At 34.7% G+C, this 23,220-nt stretch overlaps 1 protein-coding gene across 1 annotated transcript; it reads left to right on the top strand.

Annotated features, from left to right (window-relative positions):
• The first annotated feature begins 967 nt into the window (after positions 1–967).
• Positions 968–21,003, top strand: LOC148282262 (lysosome-associated membrane glycoprotein 5). Its single transcript, XM_088225370.1, has 6 exons — positions 968–1,265; positions 12,918–13,018; positions 14,065–14,220; positions 15,833–15,949; positions 17,474–17,676; positions 20,619–21,003. Exons 1-6 carry the CDS (start codon positions 1,211–1,213, stop codon positions 20,860–20,862), a joined length of 876 nt encoding a protein of 291 aa, XP_088081496.1. The 5' UTR covers positions 968–1,210; the 3' UTR covers positions 20,863–21,003.
• Positions 21,004–23,220: the final 2,217 nt, after the last annotated feature.

Genomic DNA, 23,220 nt, shown 5'->3' with positions numbered 1-23,220 from the left:
AAAAATAAAATAAAAACGCATAACAAAGAAAAAAAAAATTAACAGATTACAACCGAGATGAAGAACATTTTAAAGAAGGAAATTTAGAAGTCTAGGCATCCACAAGGCTTATGACCTGTCATTGACTGGTTTAAGTGGACACTTTACACACTGTGTAACATTCACCATTCTGCCCATATTTGAACATCTATATTCCTCCAACCCTTTCATCTGTTGATGTTTGTGAAGTTAAAGAGCTGAAACCTGTATTTACGCGGGCATGTTTTATCTAATTGAATTATTTCACCTACATACTAGGCAACGCCTGTAATGATTTTTTTCAATTTATATTTTTCATCTTTAACTTTTTAACTTCACAAGCATCAACAGATGAAATAATTTAAGGAATATAGACGTTCAAATATGGGCAGAATAGTGACTGTTTCTAAGCCCTGTAGATGCCTGCAATCCCATATTACTTTCTCTAAAATGTTCTTCATCTCTGTTGCAATATGTTAATGTTAACGGCTCCCCAGGGAGTTAAATCCTGCCCTTGTCTACAAAAATTTGGACAAACTTAAAATATTGTTAAATAAAAAAACACTTAAATAAAATACATTTTTACCGTGTAAAGTGTACACTTATAAAATAAATTGTAAAAATATAACACTTAAAAAAAACAATTTAAATAAGTTGGCAAATCTAGCAGATATCAGAACAGTAGCTGAAATTCAGTTATATTTTTAACTGAAAATCTTTTTTCAGTCTTTAACAACTGATTTCCTAATTTTTATCAGACTACAGCCTTAAACCTGTCTAAAAATTCACTATAGCAATTTTACGATTAAAAGTGTTTAAAAAAACAATTTAAGTTCTATTTTTGTAGGTAAATACCGAAATCGAATGAAAATTACATTTTCACCACCCTTAAAATGAAAGGAAAAACCACCCGTGCGCGCGCCGCTAGGTTCGCTAGTGTACGGAAATCACTAGAAGGCTGCCGAGGAGTATTATCGCTGGCAGGCGAATTTTCGCGTGGGTTTTGCGAAAGCTTTGTCCAAGGAAATCTTGCAAAATATCGCAATCAAAAGCAAGAGGTTTTTCTCTCAACACACAATCCGAAATGCGCGTCGTTTAGTGATTTTTCCGCCGCGGTTCACACGATTGTCAAAAGATTGACAATTTAGGTCAATTAAAATAGTAACTATCGGATTTCTCTGATTTATTGAAAATGCTTGTTCAGAAATGTTCCGGGGTGCGGTGTATTATCAAATTCTTCCTGTGCGGTGAGTGTAAAATGCAATATTTATTTTTCATGGTAAACATATTCGGAATAAAAAATAACTATTTCGCCATCAGAGCGACATCCTTCAAGCGACAGCTTTTGACGTGTGAATACTGTAAATTATTTTATTTATTAATTAATACTTTTCGCTTACAAACTATAATTAATAATAAAAAAAATGTGACCTCACTTGGGTGTCCCGTGCCGAGGACACTTAACAATATATTTTTTTGACTACAATATTTGAGTTTGTCTACAAGTTCGTAGAAGAATTGAAGAAATATGGATGTTCAAACATAGGCAAAATGGTGAATGTTACACAGTGTGTAAAATGGCCACTTAAACCAGCCAATGACAGGTCATTAGCCCTGTAGATGCCTAGACTTCCATGTTCCCTTATTTAAAATATTCTCCATCCCTGTTGTAATTTGTTAATACTTCTTTGAGATTATATTTGAGAATAAACAAAGAAGACTAACTTAAAAAACAAACGTAATTAACAAATATTCAGACAGTTTAAAAAACAAGGTATTTATGTCTATCTACGAGTATATTATTTATATTACAAAACACACAATGAAAATAACAAAAACCTAACATAAGTTATACATTTGTGGAGCAGTTTTTATTTTTTTTTTTTTTTTAAAATTATTTCTTAAGTTAGCTTATATTAAAACTAATATAAACTAATATTTACATTTACATCATCTATATATATTTACATTTCTTTACAGTAACTTATACATTTATTTTAAAATTCTTTCAGACACTTTTCATTCTTCATACATTCAGGCATCTCATCATACATTTTTAAACCCTTATACATCAAACAATTTTGCGACTCAGCTCTTTTCAATAATGGTAGTCTTATTTTATCCTTTTGTCTAGTAGCATATTCATGACAATTTTTGTTTAAGACAACTTTATCCTTAAAATATTTTGGTAATTTATCGTGGAAAAATTTATTTATAAATATCAACATATTAAATTTAAGTCTCCTTCTTACAGATAACCATTTTAGTTCATCTCTCATTTTTTTTACATTGCTATATTTATTTTTCTTAAGAACTATTCTCATCGCTTTATTTTGTAAAATTGCTAGTTTATTTAAATTTCCTTTGTTTGCTAAAAATAATATTGTTGAGCAGTTGATTCAATATTGGTATGGGCGAATGAGACAATCCATTTTACTTCTACCTAGCTCCACTATCCACTTTTTTATAGCCTTTTTAAACATTTTCTCGTTACTAATTGTTTTAATACATAGTGAAAGTAGGTTATAGATTTTAATTGAATAATACTCAAAATCCCTTTGTCCGAAAGTGGTATTAGTTTGTATTTGTTTAAGTTGTTGTTTATAATTTACTTACACAATTTGTCTTGTCACTAGATTTCGTAAGTTCTATTACGTATTATACGTGTCTGTGTCCAGGCAAATGAAGAATACAATTCTGTGAGAAATGGTGAAAATTTTCAACCACTTCGTTATTATCATCAAAGCCTCTTAATTTTTTTTTGTTTAATTTTATTACAAAAATAATAACGTATCCCTTACTCTATGAGGCCAAGAGCCCTGTGTTGAGTTGGGATACAACATAATGGAATAAAGAGGCATGTATATTATTAAAGAATACAATAAATAGGCCTACAATAATGTTTGGATAATTCATATAGCGCCATTTTTGTGAAAATCACCTCAAGGGCGCTGTACAATAAATAAATATCCCAGCACGTCTTGCAGCTACAGAGCGCATGGACGGTTGGGATTCTAGTTCCTCGTCTCCAATCATGATATACAGGAGCTAGATAACAGCACGTCTTGCAGCTACAGAGCGCATGGGCAGTAAGAAATCTGGCCCCTATTTACATTTTTATTTTTAAAATTTTTATTTGACAATGAAGTTTAGAGTTTAGGAGTTACGAAATAAAAAACAAATTTATAAAATTAGAAGTTAGATAACAACAAGTCTTGCAGCTGCAGAGCGCATGGACGGTTGAAATTCTAGACCCCATTTACTAAATTTAGATATTTGATAGTTGATAATATTACACAAAAATAAAATATATAAGTTAGATACTTTACCTATTATTTTATTTTATTTTATTTTATTCAGAAAACATATAGTCATACATAATAGTATGCAAGAAAAGCGATTTGCTTATGATGAAAATATAACTAAATGTGAGATCAGTGTGAACGGAGATATTCTGAATCAGGTAGAAGAATTTGTGTATCTGGGAAGTATGCTTACTAGGGATGGAACGACCGAGAAAGATATTGAAAGGAGGGTGAGTGCCGGGAACAGGGTGAACGGTGCACTGAAATCTACTTTGGCAAACAAATGTTTATAGCAGGAGGCTAAACTAGCAACTCTAATGTATGGGAGCGAAGTATGGAATTTAAAAAATAACGATGATAAAAGCAGGTTGAATGCTGTCGGAATGCAATCCCTCAGGCGAATGTGTGGTAAAACGATGTATGATAGGCGCAAATGTCGAGATCCGTGTAGTGTGTAAGGCTGAGACATGCATAATAATTTAAATCACGCCTGAAGAAACATCTTCTTTCTCTTCCCTAATCTCTCCTTCTTTTCTTTTCCCTCTTTTTTCCTTTTTCCCATTGAGTAATAGTTTTGATTTAATGTAATTTATTAACAAATACGTTAAATTCTATTTTCTTATATCTTTAACTTTTTAATATTTTTTATCTATTAAATATGTTCTGTAACTTGAATTATAAAAGTAAAACTTTTATTTTATTGGTTGGTTGGAAGAAATTGCCGTTTGGCAATAAGCCCGCTAATGTACAAATAACATTATGCACAAAAAGTTGAATGAATAAATAAATTATCGACAGAATCAAGAAGGGGTGCTGCGTTGGTTTGGACATGTAGAGCGAATGGACAGCGAAAGAGCGGCTAAAAGGATCTACGATGCGAATGTTGATGGATGCAGAAAACGAGGAAGACCGAGAAAGACATGCCACGATAGAGTCCATCTAATACTTGAAGATGGAAATGTCAAAAGTAGGAATAATCGGAATGCGTGCATGATAAGATGTAGAGGAAGCGAGGTCTGTATGTCAAGACAATATGATGTGGCGTTATTTATTCTCTGCCTACCCCTACGGCGAAAGGTGTGACGGTTTATTTGTATAATGTTGTATTAAGTTAAATTTTAATTATGGGTTAGATTGCGTCTTCGCTAAAAAACTATAGGCTTTTCTATTTACATGTTTTGAAAACGCTAAAGAACAAAAAAGCAAAAATCCGGTTTATAATTAATTTGCAAACACATCATTATGTATGTCAAGATAGAGTGATATGGTCTATGCCTACCCCTACGGAGAAACGGCGTGATGGTTTGTTTGTTTTGTTTGTTTGTACTATAAATCAAAATGATTAATAAACATTCATTTTAAAAAACATCTGGGTCACGCTTACGACGTACTATTTTAATCCTCGTAAGCAAATAAAACAATACAGTACGGAATAATCGGATGGGGTGGTGCTTTTAAAACAAATATTCAACAGGTCAGAAAAATACAAAAATTAATTATAAAAGTTATTTTGAAAAAAAACATCTACTTTTCCCACTGTTCAATTATTAAAAAAAAAAAGGTTTTAGATATGAAATTGGGGCATAAAAAGAATTGTTTGGTTCAAATACATAAGGACAAAATAAATAGTAGCGTTTCTAGGTCACAAAACATTAGTACGCGACCTAGAACAGGTGGTAATATCTTAATTACCAAATTAAAAACAACTACAGCACAACATCGTTATACTTACAGAGGAATATTTTTATTTAATGAAATGAACAAAGATACTAAAAAGTACAGTCAGGAATACAATATATTTAAAAAAGAAGTGAAAAGGTACATTTATTATTCTTCTTTATGTAGCACTGATTAAAAACACCGTTTATATATTTTTTTGGAATTTATATATGTTATCCTAAATATATTTATTTATTTGAATGGGTGTTTTCACATTGGAATATTTAACACTGAAAACATAAAATAAAATATAAAAGAATTCATTAGTTAAGTAAACCTTGAGAAAGAAGCTTGTTTAGCTTTGAAACCGGCCGGTGGAGAAAAAAAAATAGTGCTTAAGAACAAAGTTGTTTTATTTATTTTATTATAAATTTTAATGTTTACATATTACAACAAAGACGGAGAACATTTTAGAGAAGGGAATATAAAATTATAGGCATTTACAGGGCTTATGATCTGTGATTGGCTGGTTTGAGTGGCCACTTTACACACTGTGTTACATTTACCGTCCTGTTTATGTTTGAACATTCTGGCATCGGACAAACTTAAAACATCGTTGATAGATGTTAATGTGTAAAGTAACGACTTAAACCAGCCAATGACAGGCCATAAGCCCTGTAAATGCCTGGACTTCTGTATTTCTTTCTCGGAAATGTTGCAATAAATTTAACATTATTATCATTTGTCGGCCTCGTGGTGTAATGGTCAGTGCATTTGCCTACCATGCAAGAGGTCTCGTGTTTGATTCCCGACATGGTTGATATGAAAAATTATTTAAAAGGGTGTTTTTACACTAGAACATTTCATAGTCCGAGGACTGGCACCTGAAGCGTAAGACTGATCATCTTACCTCCATGTAACAAAAAATGATCAAGATACGCTGCGATTGGTGTACCAATGCAGTGCCCTATGCACCATTAGGTGCGGAAAGGGAACGACGATGATGATGATGATGAAAAATATTTATAATTAAATTTTTAAAAAACCCTTGTAAGACGTCACTCCCCATTATGTACACAAGAATTGTTTATTTCTTTTACGTAATGGAAACTTTAATGTAACTATATGTATTTAATTCATGTAAATAATTGCATATAGTAATAATATTGTATTTTTATTTGTTATCTGAATAAAAAAAAGTGTGTAACTGAAAATCAAAACCAAAGTGGATACGATAACTTCTTACCTAGTCAGCGTACATTTTGGCAATACGCAACCGGCTCAAGTTTCAATATCATTCTTGAATCCTGATAATTCATATCATTTTAATTTGTGACCCATTTCAATTAAAATTCTTGTAAAAACCCAAATTAATATGAGCTTTTAAGAACGGTTTTTAATGATGTTATTCTACAGGGTTTATGACCTGTCATAGGCTGGTTTAAGTGGCCACTTTACGCACTGTGTAACATTCACCATTCTGCCCATATTTGAACATCTACATTCCTTCAATTCTTTCATCTGTTGATGTTTGTGAAGTTAAAGAGCAGAAACCTTTATTTATGCGGGTGAGATTCATCTAATTGAATTATTTCACCTACATACTAGGCAACGCCTGAAAATGTTATTTTTTTCAATTTCTATACTTCTTCATGGAGCAGGTGGATTTATCAACAATATTTTGAGTTTGTCCAAAAAGAAGTTCATGAAGAAGTATAGAAATTAAAAAATATTTTTTTCTCGATGAATCTCATCCGCATAAATAAAGGTTATTAAGTCAGTATAAATATAATCTTCACCAACAAGCTACAAAAAGTGGCTTGGTGGGATTTTAGTTTTAGTAAAAATATAACAAGTAATTTTTTTTTTTAAATTGTAAAAATGTATAATTATGCTATTAAATAAATAAATAAAAAATAAAAATAAAAAAATAAAAAAACTCATAACTTGAAAACTACGCAAAATCGCGGAACATACATGTGGGTGATTTGGATACCTTTCAACATGAGGCACCTACACTTTCCCTTTGGACGTCACATCTCTGGTCACCCTGTATATTATGATTAAAGATATAACGAATATTTGTATTCGTTATGTCTTTAATCTTCGCAAATTTGACCACATAACCGAGTGTCGCACGCAACTACACTGGCTCAGTATCAGGCATAGAAGAAACATTCACATTCTATCACTTCTTCACAATATTTTAAATAATCCCACTTCGCCTGTTTATCTGAGAGAGCTCATCCAACCTCTTTCACAACACGGACTATCTCTTCGTTCTAGTAACGAGAGAACCCTTTTAATACGCTGTCATCGCTCTAATTTTTTTGCCTCCTCTTTCACAGTAGTAGCCGCTCGATTGTGGAATAATCTACCCACTAATGTTAGAGACGCCCCTTCTTTATTTACATTTAAGTCAAGATTGAAATGTCACTATCTAAATATTTAAATTGTTCCTTTATCCTTCTTCTTTCCTTCCCATCCCCTCTCCTCTCCTCTCTTCATAGTATAGTGTTATTTTTTTTTATATTTATATTTATTTTTGTTAATCTTTGCTTTTAATTTTTGTATAAAATTGTAACTAACTAACTAACTAACTAACCATCACGCCATTTCCCCGGAGGGGTAGGCAGAGAGGATAGAACGCCACACCACTCTGTCCTGGCACACTTTCTTTGCTTCCTTCACATTCATACATCTTCTCATGCACGCACGTCGATTATTCCGACTTTTCACATGACCACTTTCAAGAATTTGTTGTACTTGATCATGCCATGTCTTTCTCGGCCTTCCTCGACTTCTACAACCAGACACATTCGCATCATAAATCTTTTTAGCCGTTCTTTCATCATTCATTCGCTCCACATGACCGAACCATCGCAAAAGACCTTTCTTAATTTTGTCGATAATGCTTAACTCAGCCTTGCATTCTGCTCTAATTTTGACATTAGGGCACCTATTATACATTGTTTTTCCGCACATTCGCCTGAGGGATCGCATTTCAACAGCATTCAGTCTACTTTCGACCATTTTTTTCCAACTCCAAGCTTCGCTTCCATACATTAGGGTTGGTACCAGAACTCCATTATGAACTGCTAATTTAGCTTCTTGCGATAGACACTTATTTGCTACGACAGACTTTAAGGCACCATTAACTCTGTTACCGGCACTAACCCTCCTTTCAATATCCTTGTCCATATTTCCATCTCTAGTAAACATACTACCCAGATATACAAGTTCTTCGACCTGTTTCAAACTATCTCCATTTACTACAATCTTACATTCAGTCATAGTTACATTTCTTTCAAAGACCATGACGTTCGACTTTTGCACATTCATTAGCAAATCACTCTCCTTGCACACTTCGTAAACCTTTGTAACCAAGGATTGCAGTTCCTCTTCGCTGTCAGCTAGGAGGACTGCGTCATCGGCGTACAGAAGGCAACTGACAGTTAGATTACTCATTTTCGCTCCCACATCCATACTTTTCAATTACTTTTCAAAATTGTAAGATTCAATATGTCCATGTATTTATAATTTTCTCAAACTGAACGGTTTGGGTAGGTAGGAAGAAATTGCCTTAAGGCAATATGCCCGCCCTTATATGTATATTTATTGTATATGTATATGAAGTGTCAAATAAATATATTCTACGTACAAAAAACACTCGAAAGTTTCACACTTTATTCACTGAACGGAGACCTACTTTCTCTGAATGTTATTAGTTCAAGTTAGCTAGTGGAGATTGTACGCGTGTATGTACAGAAATATAGGATCGAGCGACTATCCATATGGGTCATCTTAACAAACAGAAAAACTCGTTAAAATTTTATTATTTATGTTCAAAGCATTAACTTCGTGGTCAAACATTTTAATTAGTGTTAGTAAATGTTCGTATTAAACCACTACCGACTTTTTAAAAAAATAATCAAAAATCTTTTCAATATGGCCCACTATTTTTATTTAAATATTAACCAATCGTGTACCGTTCAACCCCTTAGCTTAAACCCCCACCCCAATAAACATATCGCTGAATATTATCAACTTAATTTTAGTGCAATTTAGTGAGGTGAAACAGGTAGAGAAATTTCCGTATCTGGGAAGTATGTTTACTAGGGATGGAAAGTCCGAGAAAGATATTGAAAGGAGGGTGAGAACCGGGAACAAAGTGAACGATGCACTGTAATCTACTTTGGCAAACAAATGTTTATCGCAGGAGGCAAAACTAGCAGTTCACAATGGAGTTCTAGTGCCAATCTAATGTATGGGAGCGCAGTATGAAATTGAGAAAATAATTATGAAAGTAGGTTAAATGCTGTTGAAATGCGATCCCCCCGGCGAATGTGTGGTAAAACGATGTATGATAGGTGCGCACACATGTCGAGATCCGTGAACTGTGTAAGGCTGGGATATGCATTATCGACAGAATCAAGAAAGGGGTGCTGCGTTGGTTTGGACATGTGGAGCGAATGGACAGCGGAAGAACGGCTAAAAATATTTACTATGCAACTGTTGATGGATGCAGAAAAGTATTGAACATCTGTTATTTCAGTGCCCATTTTTCAGTTTGCAACGCCATAATCTTGAAGCAGAATGCGGGAAAGATGGAATATCCTTAACAGATATCCACACTGTAGTTAAAAGTAGTTATCACGCGCCATTGTTCTTGAACTTTGCAACAATGGTGATTGGACTCATAAAGGTAATAAACCAAAATCAGTGATCGAACATTCCATTTCCAAGACAAACAAAAACTTTTTTTTCCGAGTACCTTAGCCTTGTACATGACACATAAGGCTACTAAATACAGGGGTCTAAATATATATTTTAAAAAATTTAAAAAACCCACGTTCAAATTTAAATTACGAGAAACTTTTAACTCTTTTTCATTTTAATTCTTTTACAAAACGCCGCGTTGTTTTCCATATAAAATTTCTATTTAAAATATTAAACTATAAAGTAGATACTAACCTCCTAAATAAAATACAAATAAATGCGGGATTGAGAACACTCAGACATCGGGAAATATTTAAACTGCCTTGGTTTTCAAATTGCTACATACCACACACCTATGGGCCGCATGTGTCGGCAATAAAATATTTTCTGCCGAAACAATAAAATTGTCATTTTTCATGATACTCTCTCGGCTTTTGCGAATATTATCTGAGGAATAAATCTTATTTAAAAAGTACACACGTACAACTTATTTTTTATTGCATTGTATCCTGTATAAAAAATTTAAAAAAATATTCAAAAATATGTATTACATCTTAATATATAAATCTATTTTGTGTAATTCTATAATTTAAGTTATATGCATGTAAAATTGTATCGATGAATGCTTTCAAATTGTATGTTTTCTAGCATGTATATTTGTTGAAATACCTAATCAAATAAAATAAAATAAATAAATCTGCGTGGTAGGTAGGTACATAAAAAATTATAAATAAATTCTGTTTATCTTAGTGTAATCTGTAATCTTAGTAATTGTTTGAATCTAGGAAGACTTGCACCAAAAAAATCCAGATCTCTCGAGTTTACAATGCGACACAATCGAGACATGCAAGCCATAGTTTGGGCTGTGCTGATCAAGGAACAGTACATTATTTATAAGGACGACAGAAATTTGCTCCTAAGCAAACAAACCAGCCAGAAGCCAGCTGTCTTAATTTAAAAACGACTTTTTCTGTGTAATGCTGATTACAGACAACTACGAGTACTTAAAAAATATAGACGTTGCCCGTTGTTAGGAGTTCCAGTAATCAAAAAATAAACTCGCCTGTTTGAATTTCGGTAGGTACGAGAGTAAAAAAATATGTGTATTTGAATGAACCGGGTCTGGGTAGTAAATTTAGTAGTCATAAATTAACGTAATTTTACTATGCGTTAGTAAGGTTTTTTTACTATTTCCGTTTCATTTCATATAAAATGTAATCATATTCTCATTACGGAGAAAATCCCCACACGCATTTAATAATAATGGAAATGTCTTCATGACGTATATGATATTAAGAATTATTATACACGAGGGTAGGTCCGAAAATTCGCGGAATGTAAGAGTTGCCAAGGGAGGGCGGTGATAAATATACCAAGTGTTGATATAAATGAGTTTATAGCTATTAATTCTAGTCTCAAAATTAGCCTTCAACACTCCTGGCTACCGTGCTCGTCACACATCTTTATATATAATTCCTCTGTACGTGTGATGTCACCGTAATCCTCCTAAACGGCCCAACCGATTTACGTGCGGTTTTCAAAGAAATATAGATCTTTGCGCTGTGCGTGTTCGTAGATATTAAAATCTTCAATCGAATATGTAAAAAAATAATAAAAAAGAAATATTTGCGTTCTTATGATTTACCCAAATATTTAATTTTGAGGGCCATTTTCAACGAGTTGTAAATAGCTCACTATTAGAAAATGGAATCAAGTTGGGGTAGAGTGGGATTCGAACCACAGACCTTTGGTCCGTGAGTCCGAGACACTAGCCACAGGACCACAACCCGATCGCATTTTAGGAGCATAAATACTTTATTCATCGATCTACCAGGGTTGCATTCGAGGAGAATGCATTTGCAAAAAAAATGGAAAGCTGTTGTTTTTTTGTGTATAAAAAAAAATTGTTTTTTAATGTTTACAAAGAGCATTTGTTTTTTGTGGATCCCAATCAGATTCTTTCCTTATTTTTTTAATAATTTCTACCCATTTATTTATTTTTATTGGATTTCTGGTAACACTAAAATAATGTTCAATTCAATACATTAAAAAAATCATGTTCCTACATAAGTACATTTCTTTGTTAGTGAGACGACCGGAGTTTGACGTTTGCAAAAAGAATACCATATTTGAAAAACATACTTAAACCAGCCAATGACAGGTCATAAACCCTGTAAATACCTAGACATCCATATTCCCTTCTCAATAATGTTTTACCTCTCCCTAGGGAGGAAATCCAACCAGTCTGCAAGCATTTGGACATACTCAAACATTGTTGTATTATATTATGATCACTTTGTGTCATAGAGGGCGGATTTTTGTATTTAACCATTAGAGTTGTTTTAATATTTTTAATGTTATTTTTTAATAAAGATTCCCTATGTAAATTTATTTATTCAATAAATTTATAAAATCAATCAATATTTCACATCCGCACTGCCAGCGATTGAACCCATGACGTCAGGGGTGGTATTCTGAACGCAAAAGCGCGCGTAGAAAACGCATTTTTAACGCGTATATACGTACTAAATACACGCTTAAGCTAGGGTTTCCTAGGACAGCGGTGCCCGTCTCTTTACGGCCGTAGTGAACGGTGATGCGATGGACAGCCGTCGTAGAGGTTGCTAGAGAGTGGTTTTATTTTTAAACGGTGTTATCAACACCGTTTTCCTAGGAAACAACTCTCTAGTCACCGTTACGACGGCTGTCCACCGCATCACCGTTCACTACGGTCGTAAAGATACGGGCACCGCTGTCCTAGGAAACCCTAGCTTAGGACAGCGGTGCCCGTATTTTAACGGCCGTAGTGAACGGTGATGCGGTGGACAGCCGTCGTAACGGTGACTAGACAGTGGTTTTATTTTTTAACGGGGTTATCAATACGATTTTCCTAGGAAACCACTTTCTAGTCACCTTTACGACGGCTGTCAACCGCATCACCGTTCACTGCGGCCGTTAAGATACGGCCACCGCTGTCCTAGGAAACCCTAGCTTTAACGGAGCGATCTCTTCACGCGCAATTCCATTCAGAATACCAGCTCTAGGGTGGTATTCTGAAAATATGTGAAAAAATAAGAGTAAAAGAATTCAGTTGAATCATCAATATTTTGAGTATGTTTGTATACAACAATCATCATTTAAAACAGAGATATCATTGCAAGAAAAGTAACGTTTTATACCGGATTAAATTAATTCGTTTTTGTGTTATTGTTTTAGTCCTGATGATGGGATCCGTGATGTGCCTCCAGCTAGAAGGACTATCCACCAAGAAGCCAAGAGTCACCAAGTACAGCCGGACAACTCCTCTACCTGGTGATGTAAGGCTTTAAATTTATTTATTTATTTTATAATGTAAACAATATTGAGGATGTGTGGTCAGACTTTTCTTCATACAAACGTATTCGTTCGTCCCCAGGTAGAATACTGTACTCCTATTTGGTCACCTTACTATAATGTAAGTATCAATAGACTAGAAAGGGTGCAACATTTTTTTTTTAAGCAGGTCGACTACCGGTTAAACATTAACTTCTCTAACCATGCCGAAAGTATGCAGTACCATGGAATAAACTCTCTTAAAAATCGAAGAATAATGTTAGACCAGTTATTTTTATTCAAATTAATAAATAATAAAATTGATTCTCCAAACCTACTTGAAAGACTTCCATTCCGTGTGCCATCTAGACCGGCAAGACAAAATCTTCTGTTTTACACAGAAAATGCGTCAACAAGCTATTTTAAACAATCTACAATGCCTAGAATATGCGCCCAATATAACAATATATTTACCGAGGCTGATATTTTTTGTGACAATGTATGTAAATTTAGGTCAAAAATTATAGAAATTTTGAGAGAAGCAGACATTTAACTTTATTATTATTAACAATATTTTGAGTTTGTCCAAATTTTTGTAGACAAGGGCTGGATTCAACTCCCTAGAGAGCTGAGCTTTATATTAACATGTACCGATCAAATCGATTTTTATCAGTTTTTTCATGCAAACATGAAACTCCGAAAATTGATAAGAAAAACGCAAAAACAAGCCTATTATAGTGTGTTGAATAAAATTATTCACCAAAAATAAGACATTTATACTTTTTTTTTTCGGGATATTGTTCTGAATAAATTTAAATGGCCGGGAACAAATAAACATGAATCGTGACGTACTAGGGGCGTGGCCAATAGAATGACCGTTTTTGCGGGAATACAAAATTACAAATTTAAAAATATTTTTTATGCCATCAGCATTTTTTTTTTTTACTGGACAGAATTTCATGGATCTTTATTACTTTTAAAATGTATAAAAAAAAGTGATATTTCCCTAATATAATTTAATCGAAAATATAATTTGTTTATCTTGTTCCAGGTATCTATAGCTGCGGGTAGTCTGGTGGGTCCTGCCCCCACACCGTCTAGCTCTGCCTTGTATCGGGTCAATAGTACTTCGGGAGCTACGTGCATTCTGCTGAAGACAGATGGACTCCTCAGTATCAAGTATAACAACAAACTCGGAGAGAGAGTGGTAAGTTTTTAAAAACTACAGCTGTGAGTGGTCTGGTTGGTCCAGTCCCTACATTGTCTAGCCAGGGCTGACTTTGTGTCGAGTCAACAATACTTTGGGAGCTACGTGCATTCTGTTGAAGACAGATGGACTTCTCAGTATCAAATACAACAGCAAACTTGGAGAGAGAGTGGTAAGCCTTTAACTACAGCCCGAGTAGTCTGGTAGGTCCAGCCCCCACACCGTCTAGCTCTGCCTTGTATCGGGTCAACAGTACTTCGAGAGCTACATGCATTCTACTGAAGACAGATGGACTCCTCAGTATCAAGTATAACAACAAACTCGGAGAGAGAGTGGTAAGTTTTTAACTACAGCTGCGGGTAGTCTGGTTGGTCCAGTCCCTACACTGCCTAGCCAGGACTGACCCTGTGTCGAGACAACAGTACTTCGGGAGCTACGTGCATTCTGCTGAAAACAGATGGACTTTTCAGTATCAAATACAACAGCAAACTTTGAGAGAGAGTGGTAAGCCTTTAACTACAGCCCGGGTAGTCTAGTTGGTCCAGTCCCTACACTGTCTAGCCAGGGCTGACCCTGTGTCGAGTCAACAGTTCTTCGGGAGCTACGTGCATTCTGCTGAAGATAGATTGCTCTCAAAGATAATATACGTCAAGAATAAGAGAACCTATCGCTGGAAGTTCTAGAGAGAGTGATGGAAAATGCCTTAAATCGGGCCCGTATCAACCGTATGACATTTCATGAACACGTAGAGACAATCAGTGGTGCTGCATTGAAGATGTTAGGATTTGTTCTGCGTACTGCCAGGGTTTTCGAAAATACCTGCGTACTGAGAACTCTTTACAACTCCTCGGTGCGAAGTAGACTCGAGAGTGGTTCGATTATTTGGGGTCCACATGAACTGAAGTACTCTCTTATGATAGAGAAAATCCAAAAGGAGTTTCTGAGATATCTCTACATGAGAGAGTGCGGGTATTATCCTCGGCTCTACCCGACCGAGTTTCTCCAGGGTATGCTCGGCTACAACGGTTTAGAGACTAGAAGGAATGTGTATTTGAACACACATTTTTATCGATTGTTGCGCGGTATGATCGATAATTCTGAGATTATAATGAGCATTGGTTTGTAGGTTCCTGATAATTACCTAAGACAGCGTCAGCATAGATTGTTTCATATTCCGATATTCAGGACCAATCTGCCTATGGTTATGCCTATTGGAAGGGCTACTGCTATGCCGAACAACATCGCTCTGGATATTGATCTGTTCCATGTATCCGAATGGGTTTTCCGGAGCTGGATTCTCCTACTACTTAGACATGAGTCTCTTTCGGGTATTTTTTTCTTTTTTAAATATGTACGAATTGAATATATGTTTGTAATGTATATGTTATATTTAAAATAAATGAATTGAATTGAATCAATCCTGGCGGTGGCCACTTGGTCGATATCATTTTCTCGACGTAATGGGAAAAAAACTAAGATATAAGATAAACACAATCCAAAAGCAGAGCCAAAATTTTTCATTCATAAAAAAAATACTGCCAAAGAACATCGGGTGACAACTTTTGCGCCGCCTCGTATATGACATTAATTTATGTGTTATCGATGATTTCAGGAAGCAGACCTGTTTGTACCGGACCAGACTACTGTTACTGGTAACTGCAGATACGAAGATACAGAATCTATGACCATGAGTTTTAAAGGATTCAGACTCATATGGAACTTTGCCAAGGTACGCACCAAACAGTAATTTATTATGATTTTAGAATCATATTGTATTGCGAAGCAATCAATCACTTTCCCGGAAATACAACTTCTTTGGTATTAACAATATTTTGAGTTTGCCACAATTTTTGTAGACAAGGACTGGATTCAACTCCCTGGGGAGCTGTTAACAATAACATATTACAACAGAGATGAAGAACATTTTAGAGAGGGTAATAAAGAAGTCTAGGCATCTACAGGGCTTATAACCTATCATGTCCTTGTCTACAAAAAATTCGACAAACTCAAAATATTGTTGATAAGTCCACCTGGTCCATGAAGAAGTATAGAAATTGAAAAAAAAAAATTCAGGCGTTGCCTAGTATGTAGGTGAAATAACTCAATTAGATGAGTCTTACCCGCATAAATAAAGGTTTCAGCTCTTTAACTTCACAAACATCAACAGATGAAATGATTGAAGGAATAAAGGTGTTTAAATATGGGTAGAATGGTGAGTTCAACAATGTTTGAGTATGTCCAAATGCTTGCAGACTGGCTGGATTTCCTCCCTAGGGAGTTATTCATATTAAAATTTATTTGAACAGAGAGGGAAAACATTTTTTCTGATTCTCAAAAATGTTTTCAAAAATGTTTCAAAAATTGAATTATTTCACCTACATACTAGGTAACGCCTGAAATGTTATTTTTTCCATTTCTATACTTCTTCATGGACCAGGTGGATTTATCAGCAATATTTTGAGTTTGTCCAAGTTTGTCCAAAACAGCAGATGAAAGAATTGAAGGAATATAAATGTTCAAATATGGGCAGAATGGTGAATGTTACACAGTGTGTAAAGTGGCCCCTAAACCAGCCCTGTAGATTCCTAGACTGCCATATTACCTTCTTTAAAATGTTCTTCATCTCTGTTGTAATATGCTATTCTTTGGTATTGTCATGACACCTATAATTTGTTTAATTTTATACCTTATGGCTACCATCTCATTTGCCCTTTTCTGGACTTTCTCGAATAACGGTATATCTATCTTAAATAGGGACTACAGATTTGGCAGTCAGACTCCAGGAGTAGACGTACATATCATGCGCGATCAGTCCATATATTGGATGGAGCCAGTTCTTCCCCTAAAAATTTGGAAAAATTAATAAAAATGAACTACTTTGCTAAGACACAGATTCATGTGATCACGTGTTTACAATAACCAATCAATTGCAGGGTTGTTATGTTGTTGTGGCAACCGGCAACAGATTTCCGGGGTAGCCATGTTTTCCGTTGTTTAGCGTCTTTTCGCTTTTAGCGGGTACAACTAATTCGTTTTTGAACTGAACGTGGTTTTAATTTTAAATGTCAGGAACATTCATCGACTTGAACTCATGATGAGGATGATTTTAAAAAATCCAAAAATTATTACGATGATAATACAATACGTAAAATTGTCATTTATTTTGGCTTTTTTGATGGTCCATTGACAATTCTTATTTTTTTTAAACACTGATCATCCTCAATCAAAATCTGGTTGTTTCTACTGTTTGCAGACTCCCGGCGGAGAGCGCTGGTACGTGTCTCGCGTCCAAATTCTGTACAACACCGACAACAAGCTGTTTGAGCACGTGGCCGTCTCGGGTGTGAAGGCAGAGCTCGGCACCATAGTCCCAGCTCTGCTGTTCCCCACTCCGGTGGGAAAGTCCTACGCCTGTTCACAGGAAACGGCCGTACCTTTGGAGAATCAAGACCCCCAGTAAGTTACTTATAATAATCGCGCTCAGCCACCGTCCGGGCTGGGCGTGAAATATAGTTCCTCTCCAACCGTAGCTTATAATCTTATAATAAATTTAAAAATAAGTTGTTATATGTTAGAAAACAATGAGTTAATGTTTATAAGTCGTTAGTGTGTAGTAGTGTAGTCATGTTGTAGACAAACAGTGGAAAAAAGAATACTATTTATTTAATAGCATTGTTTTATACTTTATTCTTAACAAAATATGTGACAAATAGTGAACAATAGAAACTTTCAAAAAATAGTGCGCCTGTAACCTTTAAATCATAAAATTTTATGTGAATCATTAAAACCGTTTAAGAATCCATCAGCTTTTGACGCGAAAGTACCTACATTTTGCTATTTGGAACACTACACCCATAATTAATAAATTACAACAGTGCTATTGAAAGTGAACTGACATTTATTGATAAATACATAAAATTTCAAATATCTGCCTTCTAATAATATACAAAATGATAAATCAAACTTCTATAACTAACTCATACAAAAAATATTCATTTAAAAATGTGAATTGAACAGGAATGTTGCGTCTCATAAAATGAAATAATACGGACCAAAATGGACACCGAGTCGTTGGAACAATAGGCATAATCCCCCAGTCTACACACGTGCGTTTCCAGAAATTCTCCAGCAGCCTAGTGGACCACATGGTGACGATATCTACCTACTGTCTACAAAAGATTCTCTTCGGACATCTATCTCCTTTTGTTAACCATGGAGTTGATACAGTGCTTTATTTATTTAGTTTTTTATCGCTTACTTCTTGGCATGAACACTTGACAAACCTACTACTATGCTCTATTTTTTATAAATTTATTGATATCATTCTAACTTTGCTGGAATTCCACTCGTCCATGCGCTTTGTAGCTGCACGATGATTGGTTATCTAGCTTTCATATACCAACTTAAAAATACCTAAATTTTATAAATGGGGTCTAGAATTCCAATCGTCTATGCGCTTAGTAGCTGCAAGACGTGTTGTAATCTTTCTCATTTTTATTATTCAAATTATTTTTTTATTTTTTTTAGTATCATTAATACACTAAATTTATTTGTCAATTTTTAAAATGTGTAAATGGGGGCTAAATTTCTAACTGTCTATGCGCTCTGTAGCTGCAAGACGTCCTGTAATCTAGCTCCTATCTGTTATATTTTTTTATTGATCTTAATTGAAAACGAGGAACTAGAATCCCAACCGTCCATGCGCTCTGTAGCTGCAAGACGTACTGGGATATTTATTAATTGTACAGCGCCCTTGAAGTGATTTTCACAAAAATGGCGCTTTATAAATTATCCAACTGTATATATATAATTATTGTTACCATATGGGTTTGAATTCTGGCCCCTCACTGAAACGCAAAACGCCAAATTTGAGAGTAAGCATTGTGGAGAATGTGAGGCTTAAGATTCTTCATTTTGATTTCATAATTAACATTGACAAATAGGAATGAGTTGGGCAGCTTTTGGAAAACTTAGGCACATACTTGAAAATAAAGAGATTCTGATTTGTCTGAAAAGTAAAACTTACGAATTATGCGTACTGCCAGTGACTACATATGCATTAGAGACCACGGCCCTCACACAAAGAAATGTAGAAAAGCTTAAACGCACACAGCGATCCATGGAAAGATCTATGCTCGGTATAAGCCTAAAATACAAAATAAGAAATAAAGAAATTAGGAACAGAACCAGAATAACGGATATCATGGATCGCGGAGCAGGACTGAAGTGGCAATGGGTGGGACATGTTGCGAGACAAGACCCCACAAGACGGACCCACAAAATTTTAAGATAGAGACCTTGGGAGAAAAGGCGAGGCGTCGGAAGACCTCAGAAAAGATGGTCCAATGACATAGCTGCTGTAGAGGGTGAAACCTGGCTGCAAGTAGCAACCGACCGAGAAAAATAAAAGAAGAAACTAGCATTGAAGTCCGAGGATGGACCCAGCAGCCTCCGATAACGAGCGTTTTGGGGGTGCGGTGGTGCACCTGGCTTGGACATGTGCTGTGGATGCCTCAAGAGAGCCCCCGAGAGCCAGAGAGACCGTCAATGACGATCTTTCAGCTATCGGTACCTGAAGAGGTGTATTTAAATTATTTTTATGGTCGATTTTTGAGCGTACCCGACAGATTTCACTATTTATTTGCTAGTACCCCCCCCCCCTCCCCCCCACTTTATTATATTTACATTGTTATTTCACCTCCCGTATTACTTCACAAGTCAACAGATGGAAGAGTTAAGGAAATGTGAATGTCTTAACATATGCAGAACGGTGAATGTTACACAGTGTGTAAAGTAAAACGTAAAACGACGTTTACCAGTGTATACTATTTTTGTAAAATGAATGTATTAATCCGTAAGGGCTAATAAATAAATTTTCAAAAAAAAAACGTTACGTAATAAATAATTCTGTTGCAATAAATTTAAACATGAATAACTCCTTAGGGAGGAAATCCAGCCAGTCTGCAAGCATTTGGACATAATCAAATATTGTTGTATTAACCACCTGGTAAAAGAAGACGCATTAAAATTGGAAAATCGTTTTCAGGCGTCGCCTAGTAGGTGATTTGGTTCAGCCGGATGAATCTCACCCACATAATAAAGGTTTCAGCTCCTTTACTTCACAAAAGTTAACAGATGGAAGAGTTGAGGAAATGTGGATGTTCAAACATGGACAGAATGGTGAATGTTACACGTTGTGTAAAGCGGCCACTTAAACCAGTTAATGACAGGTCATAAGCCCTGTAAATGCCTAGACTGCCATATTCCCTTCTCTGTACTGTTTTCCCTCTCTGTTGCAATAAATTTAAACATGAATAACTCCCTAGGGAAGAAATCCAGCCAGCCTGCAAGCATTTGGACATACTGAAACATTGTTGAATTTTATGCTTTTTTTCTAGCTCTTCCCTCGACCACGAAGCTACGCTGTACCTCCGCGACTTCCAACTTCAAGCCTTCATGTACAAGGCCAAGAACGCCTTCGGCACGCCGTTCCAGTGCGCCATCGGGGGGTCGTTGCGGGACGAAACTGCCCCCATCGCCGTGGGGGCGACTCTCAGCATAGCAGTTCTGTGCACGGTAACGGGCTACGGCATATTCAGATACCTCAAGGTGAAGAAGGTGCAGTACGATACGATGGAATGAGTGATTGAAAATTGTTAAGCCGATCTTTGAAATTGCACGGGTCAGATGAGATTTTGTCTGTTAAATTCTTGCGTTTTGTTTTACATCCCTCCCCGAAGAATTAAGCTTTCAAGAAAAGAAAAGTTTTATAAAAAAAACAAACCCTCGATGCAGTTTCTCCGTAGCGATGAGCAGAGATTATAGAACGCCATATAACCCTGATTTTGCACCAGAACTCGCTTCCTCTACGTTCATTCACCTTCTCATGCACACACGCCGATTATTCCGACATTTGACTTGTCCATCTTCGAGCATTTGTCAGATTATGGTACCATCTCTTCTCGGCCGTAAATTCTGTCAGCCGTTCTTTCTCTGTCCATTCGCTCTGCATGTCCAAACCAACGCAGCGCTCTTTTTTCGATTTTCTCGATAATGCTAGTCTCAGCCTTACATAATGCACGAATCTTGACATTTGTGGACCTATCATACATAGTTTTACCACATATGTGCCTGAGAGAATGCATTTAGACAGCATTTAGCCTACTTTCATAATTGTTTTTCCTATTTCATACTTCGTTCACATACATAAGGGTTGGCACCAGGACACCACTTATTTCGCTCGTATATATAAATATTTCTTCAACAAATTTCAAATTGAGAAATAAGAGATAATTTACCTGCATTACCTTTAAGCGACTACAGTATGATATTTTGCAATTAGTTACTTTTGTTCAATGGTGTTCCACAGGGAACTATCCTTGTACCACTTTTAAATACTAAAACAAATCATTTATTCCATTTTCATGTGGCGTTCGATTGTCCATGATTTTTTTTTACATTCCCAATTAAGTTTTATATATTTTTTTATATATTTAATTTTCAAAAATCTTATCTGACCTACCCATATTATTTATATATATATTTTGAATTTATATTGGAAATTGAATGGTTTTCGTGAGAATTGTACTGTTACATTGTATTATGTGTTTTCGTGTCATAAATAATTTTAAAACAAAACAAAATTTCGAGATTTTTAAAACATTTTAAAAACTAATTTACTAAAATTTAAAACAATTGAAAGGTGATTATCATTTCTACAGTTTTACTGGTTTAAATTAATAATAAAAAAATACTATTCAGTTATGTTTTTGTAAAATCTTCAGGATAACTTAAGTTGTGATTTTTTATTGTTGTTTTTGATTCTTGCGCGCACACAAAAAATAAATACTTATTATATATTAATAATTATTTTGAATGATTGTTTATTGTTTGAATTAAATGCGCGTATGAGTCAGAATGATTAATAATTTTACTTACTCATTTCTAAATATTAACTGTCAAAAGGAAATTCAAAGCGAGATTTTGCCATTGAAAGAATATAATTTTTCGAATGAATATTGCTATGTCAAATGAAAATTTTGGTAAGATGTTAAAAACTGTTTGTGAATAAAAGATTGAAATTTTAAAACGACAGAAGGTAATTTCAAACATATCATTCATTTTCAAATGAATGTTTATAGTAAGGAACATATCTTTTAAAATTGTGACAAAATACTTAGGGATTACTGAATATTTTTAGAATTGTAAAACACCTTTTTGCTAGTGACTTTTATTTGGATTGTATCTATTTTAAATTGGAAACATTATTTTAGTGACTAAGATTTTTCTGATGAAATTTTTATATCAGTATTTTTAATTCAAAATTTGGATATTTTTTTTAAATACAGAATAATGTAGTGGAAGTGTTTGTTTTCCTGCTTTTAAAATTCAAAATATATATTTTTTAAGCTAAATTTTAAATTGAAAACACATTTATTTTGAACTGAGAATTCATTATTTGGCATAAGTAATTATTTAAAAATCATTTTTTTTTAAATAGTTTTTAAAATATCAATTTGCATAAATTTATGCTGAAAAAGCAATATATGGTAACATATCAATTTAACTTGTAAGAACTAATAACATCATATTCTTCAATTATATAAAATTGTTTACAGTAAACATATCATATAATTTAGAATTTTTTTTTTTTTTTTGTTTTAAAAAAAGAAATATTTGCGTTCTTATGATTTACCCAAATATTTAATTTTGAGGGCCATTTTCAACGAGTTGTAAATAACTCATTATTAGAAAATGGAATCAAGTTGGGGTAGAGTGGGATTCGAACCACAGACCTTTGGTCCGTGAGTCCGAGACACTAGCCACAGGACCACAACCCGATCATAAAATCCAAACCACAAAACAAATTGTTGAAATAAAACGTCATATTGCTGTTTCTAATTGAGAACACTATTTACTTGAGACTTAGGTTTATTGGCAACACTCAAATCTGAGTCTGAGTTTAATAAATTTCAGTAATTTTGCCTATGACTCAGATTT

This window comes from Micrasema longulum, unplaced genomic scaffold (genome assembly GCF_059751315.1).
Source record: "Micrasema longulum isolate JH-2025_06_02 unplaced genomic scaffold, ASM5975131v1 h1tg000348l, whole genome shotgun sequence".
NCBI lineage: Eukaryota > Metazoa > Arthropoda > Insecta > Trichoptera > Brachycentridae > Micrasema > Micrasema longulum.
This window is presented reverse-complemented; position numbering and strand designations above follow the sequence as displayed.